This window comes from Rhizophagus irregularis, chromosome 29, assembly GCF_026210795.1.
Source record: "Rhizophagus irregularis chromosome 29, complete sequence".
In the NCBI taxonomy this organism is placed as follows: Eukaryota; Fungi; Glomeromycota; class Glomeromycetes; order Glomerales; family Glomeraceae; genus Rhizophagus; species Rhizophagus irregularis.
Genome location: NC_089457.1, coordinates 2,419,323 through 2,444,192, shown reverse-complemented (window position 1 = coordinate 2,444,192; position 24,870 = coordinate 2,419,323). Strand labels below are relative to the sequence as shown.

The 24,870-nt window shown below is 26.5% G+C and overlaps 9 protein-coding genes across 9 annotated transcripts; 2 read left to right on the top strand and 7 right to left on the bottom strand.

Annotated features, from left to right (window-relative positions):
* Window positions 1-1,020: 1,020 nt before the first annotated feature.
* OCT59_019880 (uncharacterized protein) lies at window positions 1,021-1,563 on the top strand (the record flags this gene model as incomplete). Its single annotated transcript, XM_066143827.1, has 3 exons — window positions 1,021-1,072; window positions 1,148-1,264; window positions 1,337-1,563. The coding sequence occupies 3 exons, from the start codon at window positions 1,021-1,023 to the stop codon at window positions 1,561-1,563; spliced, it is 396 nt and encodes a 131-aa protein (XP_066005538.1).
* A 5,282-nt stretch (window positions 1,564-6,845) lies between these two features.
* On the bottom strand, window positions 6,846-8,129 carry OCT59_019879 (uncharacterized protein; the record flags this gene model as incomplete). The annotated part of the gene is made up of 1 exon (XM_025333918.2): window positions 6,846-8,129. The coding sequence occupies one exon, from the start codon at window positions 8,127-8,129 to the stop codon at window positions 6,846-6,848; it is 1,284 nt and encodes a 427-aa protein (XP_025168257.1).
* A 491-nt stretch (window positions 8,130-8,620) lies between these two features.
* OCT59_019878 (uncharacterized protein) lies at window positions 8,621-11,177 on the bottom strand. Its single transcript, XM_025328085.2, has 4 exons — window positions 9,696-11,177; window positions 9,457-9,534; window positions 9,092-9,376; window positions 8,621-9,006 (listed from the first exon to the last, which is right to left on the bottom strand). The coding sequence occupies exons 1-4, from the start codon at window positions 10,047-10,049 to the stop codon at window positions 8,854-8,856; spliced, it is 870 nt and encodes a 289-aa protein (XP_025168258.1). The 5' UTR covers window positions 10,050-11,177; the 3' UTR covers window positions 8,621-8,853.
* A 612-nt stretch (window positions 11,178-11,789) lies between these two features.
* Window positions 11,790-13,319, bottom strand: OCT59_019877 (uncharacterized protein). The gene is made up of 2 exons (XM_025321644.2): window positions 12,401-13,319; window positions 11,790-12,255 (listed from the first exon to the last, which is right to left on the bottom strand). The coding sequence occupies exons 1-2, from the start codon at window positions 12,986-12,988 to the stop codon at window positions 12,166-12,168; spliced, it is 678 nt and encodes a 225-aa protein (XP_025168259.1). The 5' UTR covers window positions 12,989-13,319; the 3' UTR covers window positions 11,790-12,165.
* A 529-nt stretch (window positions 13,320-13,848) lies between these two features.
* On the top strand, window positions 13,849-15,573 carry OCT59_019876 (uncharacterized protein; the record flags this gene model as incomplete). Its single annotated transcript, XM_025328086.2, has 1 exon — window positions 13,849-15,573. Exon 1 carries the CDS (start codon window positions 13,927-13,929, stop codon window positions 15,571-15,573), a length of 1,647 nt encoding a protein of 548 aa, XP_025168260.1. The 5' UTR covers window positions 13,849-13,926.
* Window positions 15,574-15,873: 300 nt separating this feature from the next.
* On the bottom strand, window positions 15,874-16,666 carry OCT59_019875 (uncharacterized protein; the record flags this gene model as incomplete). Its single annotated transcript, XM_066143825.1, has 3 exons — window positions 15,874-15,877; window positions 16,029-16,057; window positions 16,394-16,666. The coding sequence occupies 3 exons, from the start codon at window positions 16,664-16,666 to the stop codon at window positions 15,874-15,876; spliced, it is 306 nt and encodes a 101-aa protein (XP_066005537.1).
* A 488-nt stretch (window positions 16,667-17,154) lies between these two features.
* On the bottom strand, window positions 17,155-18,952 carry OCT59_019874 (uncharacterized protein; the record flags this gene model as incomplete). Its single annotated transcript, XM_025321645.2, has 9 exons — window positions 17,155-17,228; window positions 17,354-17,414; window positions 17,496-17,521; window positions 17,631-17,763; window positions 17,849-18,060; window positions 18,145-18,358; window positions 18,445-18,516; window positions 18,590-18,841; window positions 18,914-18,952. The coding sequence occupies 9 exons, from the start codon at window positions 18,950-18,952 to the stop codon at window positions 17,155-17,157; spliced, it is 1,083 nt and encodes a 360-aa protein (XP_025168261.1).
* Window positions 18,953-21,712: 2,760 nt separating this feature from the next.
* OCT59_019873 (uncharacterized protein) lies at window positions 21,713-23,643 on the bottom strand (the record flags this gene model as incomplete). The annotated part of the gene is made up of 8 exons (XM_066143824.1): window positions 23,442-23,643; window positions 23,273-23,358; window positions 23,079-23,192; window positions 22,745-23,003; window positions 22,579-22,672; window positions 22,191-22,256; window positions 21,981-22,112; window positions 21,713-21,817 (listed from the first exon to the last, which is right to left on the bottom strand). The coding sequence occupies exons 1-8, from the start codon at window positions 23,633-23,635 to the stop codon at window positions 21,713-21,715; spliced, it is 1,050 nt and encodes a 349-aa protein (XP_066005536.1). The 5' UTR covers window positions 23,636-23,643.
* Window positions 23,644-24,035: 392 nt separating this feature from the next.
* Window positions 24,036-24,801, bottom strand: OCT59_019872 (uncharacterized protein; the record flags this gene model as incomplete). Its single annotated transcript, XM_066143823.1, has 5 exons — window positions 24,597-24,801; window positions 24,351-24,422; window positions 24,283-24,298; window positions 24,143-24,197; window positions 24,036-24,044 (listed from the first exon to the last, which is right to left on the bottom strand). Exons 1-5 carry the CDS (start codon window positions 24,697-24,699, stop codon window positions 24,036-24,038), a joined length of 255 nt encoding a protein of 84 aa, XP_066005535.1. The 5' UTR covers window positions 24,700-24,801.
* Window positions 24,802-24,870: the final 69 nt, after the last annotated feature.

The following is a 24,870-nucleotide window of genomic DNA, read 5'->3' as shown; positions in this document are numbered from 1 at the left end:
TATTAATTTAAAGTAAAATGGCTTTGTTCTTCAATTGTAGATTTTAATATGACAAAATATAGTAAAAAGTAGCTAAAATACTCTTGTACACCTCCTTCCCTATAAAAAATTTTCTGGGGAAAATTTCGATAAATGATCATTTTTCTAGTTTTCATTCCTAAAAAACTCCGATATGTGATCAATTTTCTAAAAAATTTTTTATAGGGCTTTACTTCGCCCTCGTTAATAATCTGCAACTTTACGGATGACTGCGATTTGAAATAATTACTACACAAAAATCTCGTATTTTCACATTATTAATTTAAAGTAGATTCACTCTATCTTCGATTGTAAGTTTTAACATGGCACAATGTAGAAAAACATGGCAAAGTACTCTTGTGTACTTCCTTAAATTCGTCCTTGTCAATAACCTATAATTTTACAGATGAAATGCAGTTCGAATAATTATTGTTATCGTTCAGCCCAATAGGATCATGCAGATTTTCATAGACCGATATTTTTATTAGCCATAGCAATAACACATGATTGATATAATAAAGTGGAGTAAAAAAATGGCGTAAATGAATATTTCGTAGGAAAAGTTTAAATAAAGCTTATAAAATGGATTAAAAATGAATTTTTAATATAGATAGCTTATTTATGATGTTATTAATTAATGCATAATCAAAAACGTCAGAACGATAACACACTTATTGGATGTGGGGCTATATCGGTCCTGTGACCGATATAGCTACTCCCCCACCCAATAACTATTTAATATCAAATCTCGCATTTTCACATTACTAATTTAAATGGCTTTGCTGTTCAATTGTAAATTTTAACATGGCGCAATATAGAAAAACGTGGCAAAATACTCCTAGATGTAATCATGAAATAATCATGAAAAATTTGTTATTATAGAAAAATTTCAAAAAATTTCTTATATAAACACTGAGAAAATGAGAAAATGAAAATTTCTTCAAATTAACAAACAACGAATTAAAAAGTTGATATATCACAAAAAAATAAATTACCTGAATCATGAAATTAAAATATTTTCTGTTGATTTTCGTCTTTACTACTGTTTTAGCGAGTAAATAAATATTAAAAAAAAATTTCTTTTTTAAAACGAATTCTTTAATAATATTTTAATTCATTATTTACGCAGAACCACAACATTATAAACGCGACGCAGATGCAGAACCACAACATTATAAACGTGAAGCGGATGCGGAACCACAACATTATAAACGTGAAGCGGATGCGGAACCACAACATTATAAACGTGAAGCGGATGCGGAACCACAACGTTATAAACGATAAGCGGATGCGGAACCACAACGTTATAAACGTGAAGCGGATGCGGAACCACAACGTTATAAACGTGAAGCGGATGCGGAACCACAACGTTATAAACGTGAAGCGGATGCGGAACCACAACATTATAAACGTGAAGCGGTTGCGGAACCACAACATTATAAACGTGAAGCGGTTGCGGAACCACAACATTATAAACGTGAAGCGGTTGCGGAACCACAACATTATAAACGTGAAGCGGTTGCGGAACCACAACATTATAAATGAGCGTCCATAACCTAAGGTGGGGTGTAGACCTTTCAACCTAAACTGGGGTGTACGATAAAATTTTATGAATTTCATTGGTCAAGTTTCGTTTTGTGTTTTATCTTAGAAAAATTTTCGTGATGTTTTTCGCGCGAATCTTATATAAATAAACTATAGTGTTTTTAGAAAAATAGCAAAGAAATATTTATCTAAAATAACTTTCATAATTCTTGCAATTTTTATTTCATTTATAAAATTTGTTTTAAATATATTGTTTATTATTTTTTTTTAAAAAAAAAAAGATAAATAGACCATATTTTTGAACTAGATATACAAAATTTATATATTTTATGTCTTTTACTAATAAAACATGACTAAAGAATTTATGTAAATTTGGGACCTTTAAGCTTAACACTAATAATATATTTACTTTTTTATCCTAAGTTTTCAATAAAAAATATTTCAGTATATTTTATATTTAAAAATTACTTCAACCGTAAAATAAAATAAAAATAAAATAATAAATTAAAAAATTAAAAAAGAAAGTGACGTACCTTTCAAGACGAAATTAAACCCAAATGCGTACAGAGCGGAACTAGAATATATGAATCGAAAAAAATAATAATCAACTTATTATATATACCAAATCTTATCATACATCCCAGTTTAGGTTAAATGTCTACACCCCACCTTATGTTAAGAAGCGGATGCAGAACTACAACACTATAAACACGATGCGGATGAAGATTAAACGGAAATTTGAGAATGTCAAACGTTAAGCAAACCAATAAAATTAAGTTTAGAGGAAATTATTAGGGTAAAGAGAGAGAGAATAAAAATTTTAATTGTATATAGTTTAAACAAATATAATTACTGGTTATTGAGTAAATTCACTTTAAAGTTTTCCAAATAATTTTGCTCACCACTGTACGTTTCGTTAAAGAATAATTAAAAAAGGAATAAAATCCCACCGCCCAAATTTTGTGGTTTTTATTTTTTCACGTTCTGTTAATAAAATTATACAGTATAATCATGTTAAAATGGTTTTTTTTAATTGGCCAACAGTTTCTTCATAGTTCCCATTGTTAGCATTAGCGAGCGAATAAAATATTTTTTTTATATTAACAATCATGAAAATACTTTTTAATTAATACGCTAGAAACTGAACTATAATAAAATCTAGTGATCGTATAAAGTTAAATTCCACTTAAATACTGCACTTCTTTGACTCGCCGAGTTATTTTTTCTAACCAACTGATTTGATATTGATCATTGAAAAAATTTTTAATATTTAAAATTCAAAAACGTACGAGAGCGATAACACGTGACACGCTCACGTGACGATTCCCAAAAATTTTGTTGAAAATTTCCATGTTATTGAAATCAAAAAAAATTTATTTCCATTTTTTTATTCGTAATTAATCAGATAACGTATAATCATATATGAAACTTTAATTTTGAAATTTTGAAAAGTTAGAAATATCCCATTGATAACCTTGTAATGAGAAAATGATTATGCCTACATTACTTTGACAGTGCATAGTCGCTTGATTCTATTTGACCTCGATTATATACAATGTGATTATTTTTGATCATGTGATCAACACAGCCAGTATTTTCTTCGCCAATTATATTTACCTGAAGTGTGACTGCCAAGTGCAAGATTGTAGAAATATACTTGCAACGCATAGCCTCATTACTATCTACAACTTGCCCCATGCTTTCTTATCCTGTGAAGAATACAATATTAATGCAGAGCTTAAATTTTATCAATTAGTGAGAAAATTGAAGAGTTCGGTGCATTCGATTAGAATATACAAACCTCCATTACTTATTTGAAAAATGTTAGTGATATCCTCACTTACTATTCCATATTTCGCCACCACTTCACTCATGGATAATTTAAGCCATTTTCCACTAATAAAAAACCATTAATATGATGCAATTAATTACGACTTGGAATAAAAAACTTAATTTGATAAATTATGAAAGAATAAAAATTTTATTAGTTTAATAAAACCTTGTCAGAAAAATTGCTTTAGATATTGGTGATCCCCATATTTTACAACCTCTATTCCTCTAAAGAAATCTGTGAAGCTGGTAATTTTCTTATTATTATATAGAAAAGGACCAATTATCATGAAAATCAGGAAAACTTGTCCAAATGTTTTGATTTCTACATAATTTATTCCTGAATTCTTGGCAACTTTTTTAGATGGTCGTTTAGTAAAAATTCCGATGCTCTTGGAAATCAGTCTGGTATGGCTATTACTAAACGAATGTAACCAAAATATGAATTATCTGTTATATTTATAAGAAATTTTTCATATTTTTTTATGAAATTCATTTAATGAATAAGACGAGAGATTTTTTTCAAATCGTCTGAAGAAATTCGTAAAGACTGTGAAGTACGCGACTGATCAGCCGACCAGTGAGCTGGATCGAGTCTTTGCAAAATTCCAACTCATTCTGAAAGTTTTTTACTTAAATATATTCACGTTATTGATAAATTAGACTTACTATATAATACCCAATTTCCATCCAATTGCACTACCAAAATGCTTTTATAAGATATCGGCCAAATTTTAGGCGAAGCCAAAATTGAAATTAGTCTACCAGTTTAGGCCGTTTGTTTAAGCGGGCGTTAGGCAGCAGCACTCACTCCTGAGGTCAGAAATGATGCCATGTCTTAATCATATACTTGGATTTGGTGGAAAAAACATGATGTTACCGGAAAATCATTAAGAACGATATAATTATGTATAAATAATCGTTTTTATCCAAGTTCACAAAATATATAGTTCTACTTGAAATCGTCAGTCATTTAAAAGAATGTTTCTTTCCTCTCTAAGGATATAATGTATTAAAATACATCTCAATTGCCATTTCAGCGTTCGCGTAATATTGTTTTATCATTTAGGGTAGTCCACTTAAGTAGCTTTTTGATACTACAACATATTTCTAATACTACTCTTCCGTTCACATGCGGATTAATCGTTAAAGGCACTAAAATAAAGATGTTATCGCGGTCCTATTGGTCCTGCCCGGTCCTTTGCTGGTCTTTGGAATATTTGAAAAAGTAGCAACAACTACGCCTTAAAATTTTGTGGCACAATAGGATAGATTGAGGGCAAAAAACGATAAAATTTGGTCTTAATCAAGAAGAATCTAAGGAAAAAAACATTTTTTTACCCGGTCTTTTAACATTTTATCCGATATTGGTCTTAGAAAAAGTAGGACTGGGCCCAAATTTTGCAACTTGACGGTCTTTGGTCTACTATGACACAAAATTCTAAAGGTACAAACTTTGTTACTTTTCCAAAGACCGGCCAGGATAAATAAGACCGAAAAACTGGCAATACAGTACATAAATGATTATATAAATATCGATACTTGAAAAGTTTCTACGTCCTTCCTATATACACTAGCAAAACTAACAGGATGCATTAAGTAGTGGACATCCCAATTTTTTTGTAAAATAATAATTAAATCTCACAGTTCTATGTGACCAACCGTTAAAAAAAAGCATGTTATAAAAAAAATTATTGTGAAATTGAACCCAAAAACATACATAATATAATTATTTCCTGGCGGGCATACCTCAAGTCACGTGGTCGAGAATATTTTGGACGTCACGAGTTCTGATCAAGTGTCCTTAAAATAGACCAGAGGTTCAGGTTCTTATCCTAGACCGCAACTGTATTAATCACGTGACGATCACTCTGTAAAAAACTTATTTATATAGGGTTTAGGATAAAGAAATTTGCCCAAAGATTACACGATTTAATTGTACTATATATTATAAAATTTTCTTTTTTATTTCGAACAAAGAAAACACATAACGAAGGGCAACCCTTGTCGAGCAGTTATTATTAGGACAGTTAATTCATGGTTTAAAATACTTTGTATTCTTTCTCCTCCATGTAATTACCATAATGACCAAATATATATATTAATAATAACAATTATTAATAAATGTAACAATTTTTTTAGGACGATCAGACTAAATTGGTTCTTAACAATTTAAGACAATAAAATATAAAGATGCATTTTACCTTGGTATAACATCATTATCGTTATTTAATCAATCCATTTAATCCATTATCGTTAGAATATAATTACGATTGAAAGAAAGAACTGGTATTTAGGACACCTTATAATATTATAATAATTGTAATATATACGCTATAAAAGATTTAAAAAAAGATTTACTAATTGCAGTTTCATTTCGGTTAATTAATAATAATTTAATTTTTTTTTTTTATGAAAATTAATGAAAATCTATTTGTAATTTTTTTTTTTTTTTTAAAAGAAAAATATATATAAAGGATTTGAACGTCAAAAATATTTTTTTTTCAAAAAAAAAAACAAATCATCTCTTTTTTTTATTTGAGTCTTGTTAAAAGTAAAAAAACCATGAATAAAATTAAAAAAATTCAAAAAAATCCTCTTAATAATTCCACATATATACTATTAATAGTTTTATTAAATATCAATGTTGTTAAAAGCGAAGATCAATATGAACAATTTCGTAAATATCAACCTTTCATTATAGCAGCATTAATAACTTCTTTAATTATTATAGTAATATTATGTTTAGCGTGCTTTAATAGAGTTTGGAATCGATTAAAACTTTCAAGAGATCCAGGTTTTTGTTGACGGCAGGACCGGCACCTAAAACAACTGATTGATATACTGTATAATATATCCACAGAGAGACGCGAGAATTTCAAGATTACTGTAGAGTGTAGATTCAACCACGATTATAATTTAATAGATTTAGCGCCGTAGATTCCAAAGTATTTACTTTACAATGAGAATAAATTTGATTTGTTGGTAAAATTGTGAATTGGATGATGCTTGAATAAAAAACGCTTACGATGAACAAAGAACATCATAAAAAATTATGATAATTTAATCAAAAAAAGCCGTACAGCTAACGACAAAAGAAAGCCCTACCGAATGAAGCTGATCATACTTGAAGATCAAGATGTTTTGATAATTCTACGCCATAAAAATTAATTTGTAATTACAACGCGATTATTCGATAGATTTAATTTATTTATTTTTTTTAAGATACATCTTAGACATTAGAATGAATAGATTTACATAATATACAATTAAAAAAACTTGATTAATTATTCTAAAAATTGATTGAGAACATCTAATTAATGACATTAATAAAAAAAGGTGGTAGTAATATATATTTTTATACATATATAAAACGATAAAATACAAAATAAAATACAAACACAAATAAAATACTGTACTCTATAATGACACTTCACTTACTGGCTATCTCGTTATTCATGTATTTCAACAACCACATCATTAGTTTCCCTATCTTTTTCTCCTCCACTATCATCAACTTTTTGAGTAACCTCAAATACTTCATATTCTTCAATTTTATAATTCTCACCATCTTGTAAAGGTATAACATTTGGAACATAACTATTATGTTTAAGTCTAATCCCACCAGTTTGCATTAAAATATCAAATTTACCAAAACTTGGACCGGTACTTCTCCATAAATTTAAAGCAAATTTCTCTTCATCTTTTTTTATTCTCGCTATTCTTCCTTGTTTATCAGTAATCACATTTTCGGGTTGAATTTCATCTCGTTGATTATTATTATTAGTACTTCCATCTGAAGAAAAACTAAATAAAAATGCGTTACCATTATGTTTAAATTTAGGCCAATAAGGAGCATCCCATTCGTCCGGATTATATCCACCAATAAAAAAATCATCATGATTTTTTAATTTAAATAGTGTGACGGTACTTCTACATTTTTTAACCTTACTATGAAAAGTAGAAGATGAAAAACCATCTTTACTACCTCTTAATAATAATTTGAAATTATAAGGATTATTTTCCGTAGTATAATAAACATTATCTGTTTGTCCTATATCTTTTCTATCGATCCAACTTGAAATTATTGCTCCTTGTTGTAAATTCATTATTTTAGATATTATCGCTCCACGATTTGGTAATAAATTAATGAATTTTTTTGGTTTAGGAATAGAGGTTCCATTTGTAGAAGTTGTCGTTGATTTATTATGATAAACTTCCATTTCATCATAAAAGTTCGTTCCCAATACCGCTTTTAATGGTGTAACTCTTAAATAAAAATCATTACTCTCCATATGATAAAATCTAATATGTTTAAGTAATTTATCAAGTGTAAGAGATAATGAAGCACAATCCTTTTCACTAAATTTATTAATATTTGTTTGAGTTAAATCTTCTGTATTAGCTATACCCCATTCAATTAATTTTTCGAACAATTGTAATTCACTAATTTCTAAAAGATCATCTTGAACCAATTCTTCTAAACATACTTTTGGTAATGTAATAAATTCTGGTGAAATAAATAATTTTAAAGGATATTTTCGAATCTGATTTATACAATATTCTTGTAATTTCGTTAAAGAACTTGGTGGAAATGTATCCCGATACAATAAAAATAAATTCTCTTTTAACCAATCTTTACGTCCTAAAAGACAAGTTTGTGCATAATCTAAAAATTCGTCAAGACATAATTCATCTGCTGCTTTTAAACAATCAAATATTTTTGATGAACTCATCTTATCGGTAAAATTTATCTTTCCTCCATAAATGAACCTGAAAAATATAAAAAAATGAATTTGTTTTTTGTAATCAACTTTTAATCAAAAAGAAAAAGATTTATCAAAAAAACATCATTCAAAAAAAAAATAAAATAAAATAAATAAATATTTTCACCTTAATATAATATCAAATACATCGCTTTCAATATTTGGTTTACTAAATAAAATGATCCCATTTTCTTTTCTAGCCCAATCTGCACTAACGGCTTTAGAAAAATATTTACTTCTAACTCTTAAAATATTTGAATGAACATGATATTTTTTTACATCAGGTTCTTCACCTACAGTAATTATCATATTATAATCCGATGTATCCGTTAATAACATCGTTAAGTCCTTTGAAAGGCTCGAGTAAAATTCAGCCATATTGAAAGAATTTAGAAAAGATTTTAAAAATTTTTTCGTTTATATTACTGAGTAAAAAAAAAAAATTAGAAAAGAAACTAATTAAGAAACTGAAAGAAGATCAGGAGCTTTATTTACGTTTATATATCCGAAATTCTGAAAGTGATCAAGTGATGATCCGTTTCACAAAAACATTTTTTCTGTGCCATTTTATTATTATTATACCAAATAAAGTTCTATGAAACCCTATGACTATAACAAAAATAGAAAATTTATATTTTTACTTGTTATATTTTTACTTGTTGTATTTTTATTAGTTATATTTTAGTCTTTTTTTTTATTTTAAGCAATCCATGACTTCCTTGAATCGGTTTTCGCAATCTTTTTGTACTTCACATCCAGCTAAATTCACAACAAAATCACCTTTATGCCACTTATAGCGATAATCATTACCACAACTACTATTTAATGGTAAAGAATTCAAAGTTCTCTATTGAAAGAAAAAGTATATATATATATTAATGTGTGTTAATTCTTAACCCCCTTTTAAAAGAACGTCTTTTAATTTAACTTACCAAAGGGACAAATAAAATTCTTGAACCCACTTCAATGTCTTCAAAATCGATCAAAGCTTGCATTACAGTTTCTTCATATTTAAAATCTTTGAATAATCTAGGATTATAAACGGTTTTCAAAAATTTTCTAGACCAATGTGAATTATGTATGAGAAATGATGCTGTGTTAATACCAAAACAATCATTTCCGATTATAATTTCTTTATTATCATATTCCGGTGATAATGTAATATCATGAAGTATAGTTGATGTAAGGCTAATAGAAGGATTCGAAATGAATAAATTCTATCGAGATAAATTCAATGAAAAAGATTGTTATTAATTTATAAGATTTTATTATCGAGTTAGAGTCTGTTATGTCTTACCGAATCTATCCACCATAGCCAATCAGAGTTTGGATATTCATTCATAGTTTTTAATAAAGCTGGTATATTGGCCCAAGACTACGAAAGGAACAGAAAAAAAAAATTATTAACCAAATCAACCAAAATCTATCTCCATTATCAATATGGTGTATCTTATTAATTTGTGATTAGTATACGAATAGTCCGGTAATCTGGTATTCTTTTTATACAAAAAAAATTACTTAATTATTTTAATTTACCGGTTCTCGATCCCAATCTTCAATTCCCTTAATAACAAATTTATACCCATACTTTTCAGAATAATTCTTTTTATTTCGAATACTCGTAGATATGTTATTATTATTCACTTCTTTTTCAGTATCAACCATGGCAATATCGATGTCATTTACGTTGTTTATAACTGTGACGATAGTTATTCTATGATTATGTTTCCACCAAGGATCTCCTGATATGACAGACTCGGGAAACGGATAAATCAAATCCAAAAGAATAAAAGATATAAATACAGCAACGACGAATATTAAAGCACAATAAAACAATTCAGGTCTTTGCTTTGATTGTATAGGAGATCTTATAGATTTATAATAAGGCATTATAAGGAACAAATGTGAAGGTGAAATTATTGGGAAAATTTGGAACGTAGTAAACTTCAATAAAAACTATGAATATATGGTATATATATGAAGAAATAATATGATTCGAGGATAAGAAAATCAAAAAAAAAGTGATTGTGATAACTATTACGATTACGTCAAATTTGATAAGATACTGATAAGTATTCATTAAAATCCTATTGTTACAAAAAAAAAATTTTCTTATTGCAGTAAACTATACATTATATAATAATATTAATAATATACAGTTCGTTCTTTTTGGCATTCATATTACAAATATGTAATAAGTTTCCCTCTGATAAACAAAATTGATATTCGCAATTCATTGTTGGAAAACTTTTGTCATGAAATATTCACGTGATACTGTAGATACTATTTTAATCAGGTTAGAAAGTTTTCGATATCTTTCTTCAGCCCAATGCCGTACATATGACTAATAAACTAAGTTTTAATTTCAGTTGATATTTATAACGAAAAACGTATCAAAAATTTATCACCATTATCGTCGTTTTCTTCAAAATGGTGTATTCTACTAATTTGTGATTAAAATATTCTATTCGACCGGTTGATATCCAGTATTTGTCTTAAAATCATCCAGAATTCGTTCGGTAATTTGATATTTTTTTCAAATATACCAAGCTAAACCATTTTTAAATACTGTATGTTGCGATAAATTAAAAAATAAAATTTGTGCGTAAGAAAATCCTTCATACATAACCTTCGTACCTTTTTTTCATGCACTCAATATAATTTTCTCTCTCTCTCTCAATTTTTGAATCTAATGAACCAATCACTTCATTGTTTTCCTCTTCTCCGTAAATGAAAGAATAACCAACCATCAGTCCATCACCATTCAACATCATTTCATTGAAATATTGAATGACTCATAACCTTCCCTAAATGATTGTCATTGATCCAATTTTTACAAATTTTGTTACTCATTTCATACATCGCTCAAATTACTTGAAATTATGTTGTAAATGATGAAAGATATAGTTTAATCGTTATAATAATTGTTTATCGAAGCTGAAATCTTTTTTTTAAAATAAATGAGAATAAATTTTATGAGAAGTTGAATAAATAATTTTGACAAAGAAATTAAATAATAAAAAAAAAAGAGAGGGAGACCAATCCAATCTTCTAAAAAAACACTAATGAACCAATCGGAAAATAATAAAATATTATTATTTTTCAATGATATATTGCGGATCATTACCAAATTTACTATTGATTTGGGTTTGAAACCTTTTTAATAACTTTTTAACTTGTTATGGTAAGTATTACTTTCTCCTGGTCGATTGGAAAAACCTGGGTAAAAAAGTAATAAGGAAAAAAAAAATATGAATAAGGTTTAAAGGAAATAAAAACATTCGGACTTAAATGACTTTATACGGTCATTGTAAATTTTTTCACTAAATATGAAATAGATAACGAAATCTGTGCCACAAAAGAATGATTACGTGTATATATATATATATATATATATATCGAAAAGGAATAAATAAAAGTACAAACAAAAAAAAAATGGGATAATGATTATATAAAATGAACCTATATTCGGAAATCATATTCAGAGTTGGATAAATGCATACATGACTTTCTTTTTTTTCTTCTTTCAATCGACGATAAATGAGAAAATAAAATTTAGAAATTTATTCTATTTATTTATTTATTTATTTATTTATTTTTATACAGCAATAAATTTTAAATAATAATTTTTTATTTTAACCTTACAAACATATTTATTAAAAGTTGATACACTGATAAAACAATACAACATGACAATGTGACGACTTTTTGTAATTATACTGTTTTTATTATATTGTATACAAGCGTAGGAAAGAGAATATTGATATTCATATGCATTATAAGCAAATTCTAATATTTATAAATGTAAAAAAAAAATGAATGAAAAATATAATAAAAGAATTATATAATAAAGGTAGAAAAAGAAGAAAAATTTAAAAGGATGCAAAAAACATTCTTTCATTAAAATTTTTATTTTTACGCAGAAGCTTAAAAGTGGGCTTTGTTTGTGAATCATTCCATTGCTTCTTAACAAGTAAAGCTAAAATCAAAGTGAATACGTGGCTCATTATTTACCGGTCATGTCGATCATGAGCCTTGAACGTTCGTTCTTCTTGTAAACAGACTTACGTGAGACATACTTCTTATGTGAAGTATACTATTAAAAAAAAAAGAAAGAAAGAATTTTTTAAACCAAGTTTTTTTGTTAAAAAATTTATAATTCTCGAAAAGATTTGTTCACAAGAAAAGAAAAAGGAGAATGTTTATATTAAATGTTTGTAATACTAATTTTTATATATTACCTGTGGGTCTTTATCAGTTTGATTGATACATCGACTGCACATTTTAGTGCCACGATCTATATTCAATACACCTTCTAATCTTTTAGGCATACCAACTAATTTAGGTGGCTTATCAAGTTTGGCCCGTTTATTATTAACAACCAAAGAAGGGGGTTTATTTTTCATATATTCATCATGTTTAGGATGTTGACATCTTTCAAGCTCTTGTGAAGGTTCTCTTCCTTCTTCTGAATCCGAAGGGGAAAGAGGTCTCTTACGTGAGCTTTTAGAAGTTTTGCTTTTGGAAGAAGCTGCTGCTGAACTTTTGGATGAAGTTGTTTTAGATTGTTTAGAACCTTTAGTTGCCGCTTGTTTCGTTGTAGTCTTTGTAGTAGTAGAACCTTCGTTTTTGGTAGAAGATGGTTCTTTAGAATTTTTGGATTCTTTTTTGATTTTTTGTGAAGTTTTTCCGCTGCCGTTAGTTGTAGTCGTTTCTTTATTTTGAGTTTCTTGAGAAGTTTCTTGACCGCTCGTATCGATAGTTGGAGTTGGGTTAAGAATTGAAGATAATTTTCCGTTGGAATTTATAATTTCTTGTTCGTTGCTCATTGTTTAAAGAAAGTGTGTTAAAGGAAGAAAGAGAGAATTTTTTCTGGGAAAGATTATACTGAAGATCTTTTCTGGAGTAACTTAATTACGATTTACAACCTTGTAGTTGATCGAAAAAAATAAGAAATAGAAGAAAAAGTAGGAAAAAAAATCATTGGAATCAAATAGGTTTTGTTTTAAATAAAACGTTTTTTTATATATATATACAATATATATATAAATATATTATATATATTTATATTATATAATTTTTTTTTTAATTTAAAATTTATTGGTTTTTATACAAAATTTTTTCTTTGTTTTCCCGTTTTAATCCTTAATAGAGATAGAACACAATAATACCTTACCTCTTTTTTTTTTTATTTATTTCAAATTTGCAAAGGTTTGATCAGCAGCTAGTTAGGAGAGGGCTTTGCAAAAAAAAAAAAAAAAAAAAATTATAAAATAAATATAGCAAAGCGGAAAAAAAAATGGAATATATTTTTTTTTTTCAAAAAAAGCAGGTTTTTAAAAATATTCAAAACAATAGGGCCGAAAAGAAAAAAAATTTTTTTTTATATTTTTTAAAGTAAAATTTTGGGGGATCAAGTTAGGATACGTCAAGCTTGCGTATTTTTAGTCACTAATTTTTTTTGGTAATCACCTATCACATAAAAATCTACATACTGTACATCATTACATCACGTCACGAATTTTTATATATGTCACTTGATTATCATTCTATTCGGCCTTGGATCTTTCTCTTTGTAAAGTGAATGTAACAAATATTATAACGTTTTAGGATATTTGTATTACAAAGCCCTGCGTCAAATATATATTACCATTTTAATTTTTTTTTTCGGATTTTTCTTTTTTTTGTTATATCCAACATTCTTTTTTTTTATAGGAATATATATATATATATATTATTTTTATTCCCATAAAAAAAAAATAGTAAAATGGCACAAAATTTACCATCACTTTGTCTCTTTAGAATCTTGGAATTTCATTCAAATAATTTATTAATGTTATACAGATGCGCTCTCGTAAATCGGGATTGGTGTCAATTAACAATTCCATTTCTCTGGAAACGACCATTCAGTTTATTACATTTATATACACCATCAAAACGTCTTATAGAAGTTTATATTTCAGGATTTTCAAGTAAAGAACGTAAATTAATTAAAAATTTACGTGAAAGAGAAGAGGAAGAAATACCAACGAAATCATTATTCAATTACGTTTCATTTTTAAGAGAATTGGATGTGGCACAAGCAATTAATTGTGTATCATCATGGTCATTAATTACATCTGAAGAAAATTCTATTTTAAATACTTTACCAATTATAATAATATTTTTAAAACATTTCGTTAAAAATTCACCAAAAATTTCTCAATTAATCTTTAATTTTAATTTTAATAATCATTTATTTGGTTCAATTCATAATGGATGTAATATGATTAATTGGGAATTATTAACTTATAATAATGCTAATAATTGTTTTAAAAAATTAAAAGTATTGGAATGTATTGGAGATTTTAATCCAAAACTTTTATTAATTTGTTCAATGATTTCAAAACAAATTGAAAAAATTCTTATTTCAATTTATATTGATAAAAATATTATTCAATATCCTAATGAAATGGGTAAATTACAAAATTTATGTACTTTAATTCAAGTACAAAAAAATTTAAATACTTTAATAATTAAAAATGTTAGAAATGGTGGTTTGGGTGAACATGGTATACTTGATATATTAGAATTAACAAATGAAATTCATCATTCCCTTAAAATTTTATATTTTATATTTGTAGAATTTGATAATTATAATTTTATAAAATCTATTAAAAATTTGAGAAATTTGGGTACATTAAAATTTGAATATTGTAATTTATCAAATCATCCTTTAAATTTTAATGATGATAATATTGAGGGAAATTATTATTTGAGAGGTCTTTTTAATTTGAAAATATTTAAATCTAAAATTCAAATTCCATTATTAACTTTTATGATATTACAGGCAAATAATAGATTAACTGTATTAGATGTGAGAGCCGAAGATATTAATTATCATGAATTAATTAATCTATTGGAAATAATTTCTCAAAATTGTAAAAATTTGTTGGAATTTTCGACCTATATTATACCTGATTATAATTTATTACCATTACTTTTACCAATTTTATCTTCAAATACAAAACTTGAAAAGTTGGTTATAGATGCAGAAACAGAAAATAATAATATTATTTCTGAGGATGTTAATAATTTTCTTCCAATACTTGGTAAACATTTACCATCTTCTCTACGCGTATTGAACGTTCTTACTAGATGGTTATTTCATTATGATTCTCTTGATAAATTCTTTCAAGAATCTCGCGCAAAACTTGAAGTGCTTAAATTAAAATTAACTAATCTTATCAAAGATGATCATATTGAAGTTATATTGAAACATTCAAAGAATCATTTGAAATTATTAGATATTGAAGGGACTGCAAGTATTAGTTATGACACTTGGGACAAGCTACAACAAGAAGAACATCTTCATGTTGAATTTCATCCCGATATCGAACCAACGATGCTTTCGAGAAATTATAGATTGTTATAAAAAAAAAAGGTGTGATTAATAATTATGTCGTTAATTATATTGGCGATTTGAATTTGAAAAATTTGACATTTGCTTTGGTTTTGGTGGATTATTTACTTTTAGAATTTTGGTTCAGTTGTTCAGTTAACAAACCTCGCAAACCTCACAAACCTTATAAGCACTTTTATATCAACTTAATCGTTATAATCACATTGTTTTGGTGGATTATTATTTTATTTTAACATAATATTGATTCGGTCATTTATTTTGAATAATAAATCTTGCAAATAAAACTTCTTTCTTTCAACGTTCGCTCATTGGTTAACTACAAAAAGAATAAAACAATGCATCATTTTTAAATAAGAATATTCCAACATCATAAATATTGACAAATTAAATTTCTAAAAGAATAAAAAAAACTTTTTTTTTATGTGCTTCATCAGTAATAAATAACGTGACGAAAATATTATACATACCTCATACATTTTTGTGCATGATTTGTTGACTATTATAAATAAAATAAATAAATTTTTTTTTTTAAACAAACGTAGCACATACACAATACCGTAAATTTCCTTATGTATTACTACTACTCGGAAACCATTTCTTCCTTAGGTTTTAATTGCTGAACTTTGGTGGACGTTTTAAGTAACATGCGTGCTCTATAAATCAAAGAATATTGTCTTGAAAACAATTTTTATGCGTTCCAGCCACGTCGTAAATAAATTGATTTTACCTTGCAGGAGTTACGCCATTATCGAAGAATTTTGAACATTGACAACAATGGACACATCGACATAAGGATTCGTAGAAAATACGCAGCAATAGCGACAATACTTACAATAACTAACACCACAATAGTAGCACATGGCGTAATAACGACAATAGATACAATAACAACAATGTTGATTATTTTCAGAATGACAGCATTTTGAATCAATAGAGGAGAAGATGTAGTTAGATATCTCTCATGAATGGTTCCATGATATTCTTTTGGAACGTCAATTTTGAGCTTTTGTTTAGTTTCATGAGTGTTTTCATGTGTTTCGTTTGTAGTTTTGATTGTGGCAGTTTTTTGTACATCTTTTGAATATTTTTTGACCGAATAATTCATAAACTAGGGTTTTTTTTAATTTTTGGTTTCATTTCAAATTTCAATTTTTTTTCTTGATAAAAAGTAGTTTATTTTTTCGAAAAAAAAGTGGTTTGATTTTATTGTAATTGGAATTTAAGTTTTATTACAACAGTCAAAAAAAGTTTACGAGTAGTATGAGTTTATTGGGCTGTTACCGCATTTACCAGAGACTTATACTATTTTAGCATATATAATAGTATAGTCTATATATACGGTTAGTAAATCTGATTTATTATCTGCTGAATACTAAAACTTATTGTAATTAAATTAGACTAATTAATTACGTATATTTTTAATAAATTTTATATGACAAAATTTTTTCTAATGAAAAAAAAAGTAATAGAAAAAAAAATCATTCTCAAATTATACAATACATTAAAAAGTAAAAGTAAATATCCACAATTATAAAGTAATATATACTGTATATATATAGATATATATATACATATATAATTTTTAAATAAGCATTAATCGAGGGAAAGTTGTCTCAATATAACATTATGCCTGTCATCCATTGGAAACTCCGAGTTTTTTTTATACCCTATTAAAAAAAAAAAGGTGGCGTTACAAATAAATAATTACACAAATTTTCATGTAACGATGGGTCGCATTTATTGTAAAAAACGTTAACACATGACATTTTAAAATAGTAATTAAAATACTCACAAATTTCTTTTAACCCTCTATTAAAGTCTTTGGTAACTATAATGCTATATACCCAGGTAATCTGTTTTTAATAATAATATACATTTGATTAATTAATTAGACAAAATTATTATACGAAAATAAAAATAACAGTAATACTTACAATCGAGACCATGATAGAAAAAATAACTATTCGAAAGCAAAAAAAAAATAATTCATGTTAATATTTCAACGCAAAACATACAAGTTTAATGTTTTTTATTTTTAATCTGGGTGATTTTAATTTAAGATAACTTACCAAAACATATGAGGAAATACCAACTATCTCTTGCGGTTCTAATAGAAAAGCACAATATTAAAATTAAATCTACAACTACAGCGATCCATAAAAATATAAAAATCAACATTCCATATCTCCGCTCCCTTCTCAACTGTAATAATAATAAAAATAATTATTAATATATATTTTAAAAACTTAATTTACACGAATAAAATTTTTTTAAAAAAAATACTTACACTTCGATATACAACGAATTCTAAGAAAATAATTGAAAATGTAACTACTCTATGATAATAATAAATTGTTTTTGGAATATAATAAAGACTTTCAAGTCTCTCTGTTTGATCCTCCAAAGTAAATGTCATCCAAGATTCAATGGAAAATAATAATAAAAAGAATAGATCAATTTTAAGTAAAATCACAAGTATAAGTTGTCTTCTGTATATTGCTAATTATTAAAAAATTGAAGTATAATAAATTAAATTAGAAATTTATAATTTATAAGACTATATAAGATATAAAATTTATTTACTTTGAATTTCGATGCTTCCTCCGATCCTTCGATAAATTATCCATCCAAATTGTTGATATAGTTGAAATGCAAGAAATCCCATAACTGTTGCAAATATTATTAATGTTATTACTAAAGGTATATCATATCCTGCTGGATTTGACGCTTTTTCGAAAACATTTGAACAAGATTTATTTAAGTCCATGTACCAAATTCTAATTTCTTCAATTTGAACCTATAAATAAAAATTTGAATTACTTTGTTTTTTTTTTCTCATTTAAATCTTGAAACGCAAATTAAAATATAAACAAAATAATATACAATGCTATATCCTGCACAAATACCATTCATGATCGTTACTGCTATGAGTTGAATCGTATTTTGAGATAAAATCTAAATATACATATATCGTATATGTTAATAGTTATAATAAATTATTTTTTATAAAAACAACTTTATATCTTACCGCATCAAAGCAAAACCATAATTGATAAAGTTGAAAGATAATAAAGATAACATTTTCCTGTTCAATACGTAACATTCGATTTGTACTATATTGAATATTACACGTCGAACTATTCCCGAATTCTTCGACATTTTCTCTTATCGAATCGTTTCGATTAAATACTCGAATTTCTAACGCAATAACTATTATAGTCTGTATAACTGATACAATAATATATAATTTTGTCCATATTGAATCGTTTAATTTTGCCCACTAGATTAAGAATAAAAAGTTTAGTGATCAATTATAATCCGCAGTGTGGCACAGTCAAAGTAGACGAAGTACCTTGTCCATAAACCATTCGTTACTCAGTATTTTTGGCATGATTTTGATTTTAATCAAAAAGAGTTTTTTACTTGAAAAAAAAATATTTTTTTTTATTATTAAATATTAAATTTTTCTCCACTATCAACAAGAAAGATTGAATTGAAAAAAAGTTAGAAAAAGAGAGAAAAAAAAAGAGTAGCAAACATTTAAAATATTGGGATATTAATATAATTTCATAATAATAAAAAAAAAAAATTTTAAAACAATCTATCCTTACTCATTATGCATGATTACTTTTCGTAAAACCTAAAATGTACCAATTTTTTTTTTATTTGTATCAACTGCATAATTTCATGTACATATCGTTTTTATCGGCTCAACAAAGTAATAATAGTTGAGTTAATGTAGGCGTCTTCTAAAACGAGATAAAAATTCTTTAAGTCTTTAATCGGAAAAAGCTATAAAAATTACGAATTTTTTGGTTCTTTTAACAAAAAAATTGGAAATATTAATAGATATTTTAACTTTATTTAGCCACTGTATACGCCACGCACCCGACCATATTATTACGTTTTTAAGGAAACAAACTATTTTAAACTATACTCCCAATGGGTAATAGTAATATTTATTGTGAACCACAATTATACCTAAATATCCAGATAAACATGCCAAGAAAAGTTTGTAAGTTTTTAAAATATGTAATGTAAATTACCTTGCATATTGCCGAATTACGTACAATTTATAAATATCTACTAACGTACTTTCTGTCGTCGTTTTATTTATTATAATTGTCGCAATTCGCAGGTAAATCCATGTGTGAAAAAAAGTTCTAATTATAAACAAATATCAGTTAGAAAGCCTATTGGAATCCGAATTAAACCAAGTTATTGGGTTCATTGACATATGTATACCAAGAAAGTTTTTTTAGCGTTATTAATTATTAGCGTAATGAATTGTAAATTAAATGGGAAATAATGTAATTAGCATTTATTTATAAATAAAAATATATACATATACAGTATATATTTTATGAATAAAAAAAAAGGTTATTTAGCGACATTTTGTCTTTTAATGCATCCAAAGAAATGTATAAATCTGTGTCAATGACGTTCAATGTTTTTTGGATCTAGCTTTAAATATATATTATTATTGAATTTATATATTGGGTACCAATCAATGAACGGTCATGTGACAAACCTAGCATATGCATGCCCTTTATTCGGGGCTGAACGATAAAAATTGAATGACGTGAAAATTAATTTAATATTATTTACAATCATGTGATTTTATCCTCGTGAGATTGGATGGGTGTCAGGGAAGGAAAATTCTAATTGGTAATAATAAAATTTTTTGTATTCAAACAAAATTTATGAAAGCCAAGAAATTCAAAATAATATGGCGAAATAACCTTATTTTATACAAACACTGTAATCGAACTATTTTTTAATTTATTTAATTTATTTATTTTTTTTTTTGGCTGAATCGCATATCAAAAAAAAAAAGGTTAAATTCGGTGTAATTATAAACTGCACGATCGGATCACAATTAAATCAAGGCTGACCCGGGTCGGGGTAGTCGATTGACCGATCCGACGTGATTCAAATATTATTTGATCAAAAAAAAATTAATCTTTAGATGAGATGAATCACAGATTACCTCAGATTTAGTAAATTGCAAGTAAACTATAAGTATACAAGTTATACAAGTTATACAAGTTATACAAGTTATAAATAAGCATCAGTAAAGTATTATATAATATATCAAAACTTTTGATTGCTGCTACTCTTCTTTCTACTTACAATTTAAAAGTTCAAATTAGAATTCAAGTCCATCTTAGAAGAAAAAAAGGAAGGTTAGTAACGTTCTTAAATCAAAATCAAAATTAACAATGAGATATATATAGGCTTTGGAGGTGTTATCAATCAACCCCATTTCATTTCCCCATTTTGATTGTTTATTATAGAAGAATAGTATGACAGCAAAAAAATACCCTCCCCTTAGAATCACAATAAGAATTTTTTTTTGGAAACCCTCCCCCATCTTGTTATCTGTTTTAAACGTTGAACAGAATTATATTCGGGTGTCACATTGAGTCGATCCGTTTGATAATAAAACGTTTGAGTGACTGCAATGCACAAATTGTTAAGCATAATGTTTGAATGATCAACATAAATATAAAATTGATACCAAAAAAAATTCCTATAATAAATCTGTTACTTTTCAAGTAATATTTCTATTTATTTAAATGATACCAAAATTAGTATTAGTAATTAGGAAAAAAAAAAATCAAATACCTGAAAAATAAATTAATTGTTATTAAAGGAAGAAAGAAAAGTTGAAATTAAAAATGTAAAATGTAAATTAATTTTGTTAATTTTATAACCAAAACAAGAAGATATTAATTTGTGTTACCCGAAACTTTAATTAGGTACGTTTTTGTAATATTGTAAGTATCTCAATCGTAAAGTTTTTGTTTCAGTGAAATAATACCTTAATTACTTATTCTATTTTGTCTGAACATTCTGACATTTCATTCTTTCGTCCAAAGTTACTGTCACCAAATGATTAAAAGCAGTTGTAGTCAATAATTTTTTTTTTACTACTTTCTTTTTATTTAACTGTTAAATAAAAATAAGAAGAAAATTTATCTATAAGCAAAATATGATATAAATTTTTTTTTTTTTTGGTAATGTGATAATCTTGCTGCGGAAACTTACTAAAAGAAAACTTTAACGTGGCAAATTTCCTTAACCTTTATAGTTAAATCATTCTTCATATAATATTTTGTTACTTTTTTCAAGCAATTGGGGATGTAGCTCAGTGGTAGAGCGCTCGCTTTGCATGCGAGAGGTCCTGGGTTCGATCCCCAGCTTCTCCATTTCGTAGATCATTAACTTTTTTTCCGTATTCATCTTTTTTTATCTTTGAAATTCGCAAAATGAAAAATCAATGAATAAATTATCATTTATATAATTTTATATTTAAATGGTGAAATGAATGACATTTTATTTTATAAATTATTAATTCATATTTGCATACTTTATTTTAAATCTAAAGTAAATGTCTTATTTCCAATTTTACAAACCATATTTTCAATATTAAAAACGTGTTGTGTTATTGATTCAAAATACTCAGTTTCTTTAATTGCATCACATAAAGAACGGTCTATACTTGTTTCTCCAAGTGCCCATAGAATGCTTGCATGAAATCGTGGATTCTATTAAAAAGAAAAACAAGAGATCAAATAACTGAGCTTTTATTAATAAATGACTAAAGGATTTATATATTTACTTACCTCGTAAAATGGTTTTTGTCGAAAATCTTCGGCCACTTTATTAACATGATCAACCATCGACTTTAGCTAAATAAAAAAAAAGTTTTTTTTTGTTAATAATTCTAAAAAATAAAATAAATCTATTCTAAGAGGAATATAAACATGGTATGATATAATAATGACATATTTCTTCATTCCAGACTAGCAATTTTACTTTTTTTACGCTTGAACTGAACCGGGTAAAGATGAAAAAAGGAAGGGTATGACATGTTGTGCCAAATTCCCATCTCTATGACTTAATATAAATCTTCCTAACGCTAATAAATAATATTGTGTATGCTACACTCCATGATATAGTAAGAAATTCAAAATAAATTTGATGAAATAAAGAAACTTCATAATATAATACCTCATTTGATCCTTTACCAACTTCTAGCGCCAAGAAAGATCTATTCTTATCATCATTAGAAAAACTAGTAATATTAGCAAATGACAAAGAAAACCTATTTTTTAAATATAAATTTGGACAAATTAGCCTATTATTTTATAAATAATAACTAAAATATTATAAATACCTTTTCCAATTCAAAAACCCATTTCTTAGTTTATTCCAAAAATGTTCAATCTGATGATATTTTAAAAATAAAGGTTTCGATAAACTAATATGTAATTTTGTTTCTTCACAATGACCGTTAGGATCAAGTTCGTTTAACGAATTATTATCTTGATGGTCTTCAATACATGAAATAATTTTGATCCCATCTTTACTAACAACTTCTTTTGCTAATTCTTCGATTTTATTTATAATATGATCCGCTTCCTCTGTAAGTGTAACTAAAATTCCGATTTAATAAAAAAGAAACAAATTATAGATTTTATAACCGTTCATTAGTCATAAGTCATACATACCATCAACATAAACGTGAGTAGCCCAATCACCTTCAACATGCGGTTTAGATCTTATTCGACCTTGATGCTTCGATGGATCATCGATATGTTTAGTGTAATCTTTCCTTTTCTTATCTAAAGAAAGAGTATATGTATATATTATTTTTAGGAAATAGAAAAAAAACTCAAGAGAAAGAAAAAATATACTTACTTGCCTGGATACAATTGTAAAAAATCTGAAGGAAGCGGTGGTAAATCTTTTCGTGGAGTTTCTTCTTTTAATATTGACTCTCTTTTTTTACTAAGAATTAAAAATAAGTTTGAGAACTTAGAAATTCAAACAAATGGGTACATGTATATAAACATTAGAAAATTTAAATTAACCTTATTACTACATGCTCATCGTCTAAATCGTCAAATTGTTTACGTTTCAGTAGCTTTTCCTCTGAACTATTTTCTTTCCTTTCTTCACTTTCCCCTTCTTCATCAGTTTTATAATCAACTGATAATAAATTAAATTCGTTGTTTTCATTATCTGATTCATTATCTGATAATTCATATTCTACTAATCCACTCATAATGTGTTGAAGGTTTTTTTTTACGCGAATTTGAAGATCAAACCTTTTATAATTGGTCACATGTCAGACTTTGTAAGTTTCATTTCGTAGAAAGAAACAGAAAATAAAATTGGGTAGATTTATAGTTATAACAACATTCCCAGATACCTTTATTTATTTTAGTAAAAGATAATTAATTATATTTAAATTGTATTTGTATCTATTGATGATTATGTTTTACTTCAGGTTCATGCCTACAAAAAACGTTTTATGGCCTTAGAAACAGATCATTAATGTCAATTTCATTATGTTGAAACAACAATTTATGTAAAATTTATTTATTTCATTTCATTTACAAATAAAATGTACTATATGCATATGTAAATAAAAGCTATCAATAAAGTAATATGCTATGCTCTTACTACAAATTCTTTAAAACAGAAAACGAATATAAAATGTATAGTAATAAGTATCGCGTCTTTTCATAATAAAATTTACGTGAAATTTAGATCAATAAGCAATGCTTACATATCCGATAATCGAATTTAGTAACAATGCAGAGATGTCCTTAACCGGTTTTATTCTTTATATAAAGAATAATATAGAATATATTTAATATTATAATAAAGATCTCTTTTAGATAACAAGATAATTTAACAACTATTTACCTTTGGATTGTCCGGGCTATCTTTCCAATTATTGGCAGCCAACTTAAACGCTTCCTTGTGATTCATACCAGGATTTTCGGCCTTAACCTTAGGGAGTTCAGTTTTCATAAACCGATTGTAAGCAGTTGGCGCTCTTTTTGCTATAAATTATAAAAAGTTTGTTAGCTTTACACGTTATAAATAAATATATATATATTTTTAACTTAAGGGAAACTTTAAAAATATCTTTATCATAAAATCAATGATAACTTCATACGCGTATCAAATACGGCAAATGAAAAAAAAAAAATTTCATATCTAAATATTTTACGTACTCGTTTCGTTCGTCTCGCTCGTTTCATTGGCTTCATTAGTTTCGCTGATTTCCTTACTCTTACTAGCTCTTGTATCTTTTGTCGTATCTTTTTTTGGTGGCATTTTTACAGAAATAATTACTTATAAAATAAGTCAAATAGAAAACGAGATAATTATTTAAAAGTCTTTTTTTAGTGCAAAAAGCGCGTATTTGAAGAAAGTAAGAGAGAAGTAAGGGAGTATTTTGTTGTGTATTTATAGCAAAACTATTGTACAATAACGTCATGTATTGAA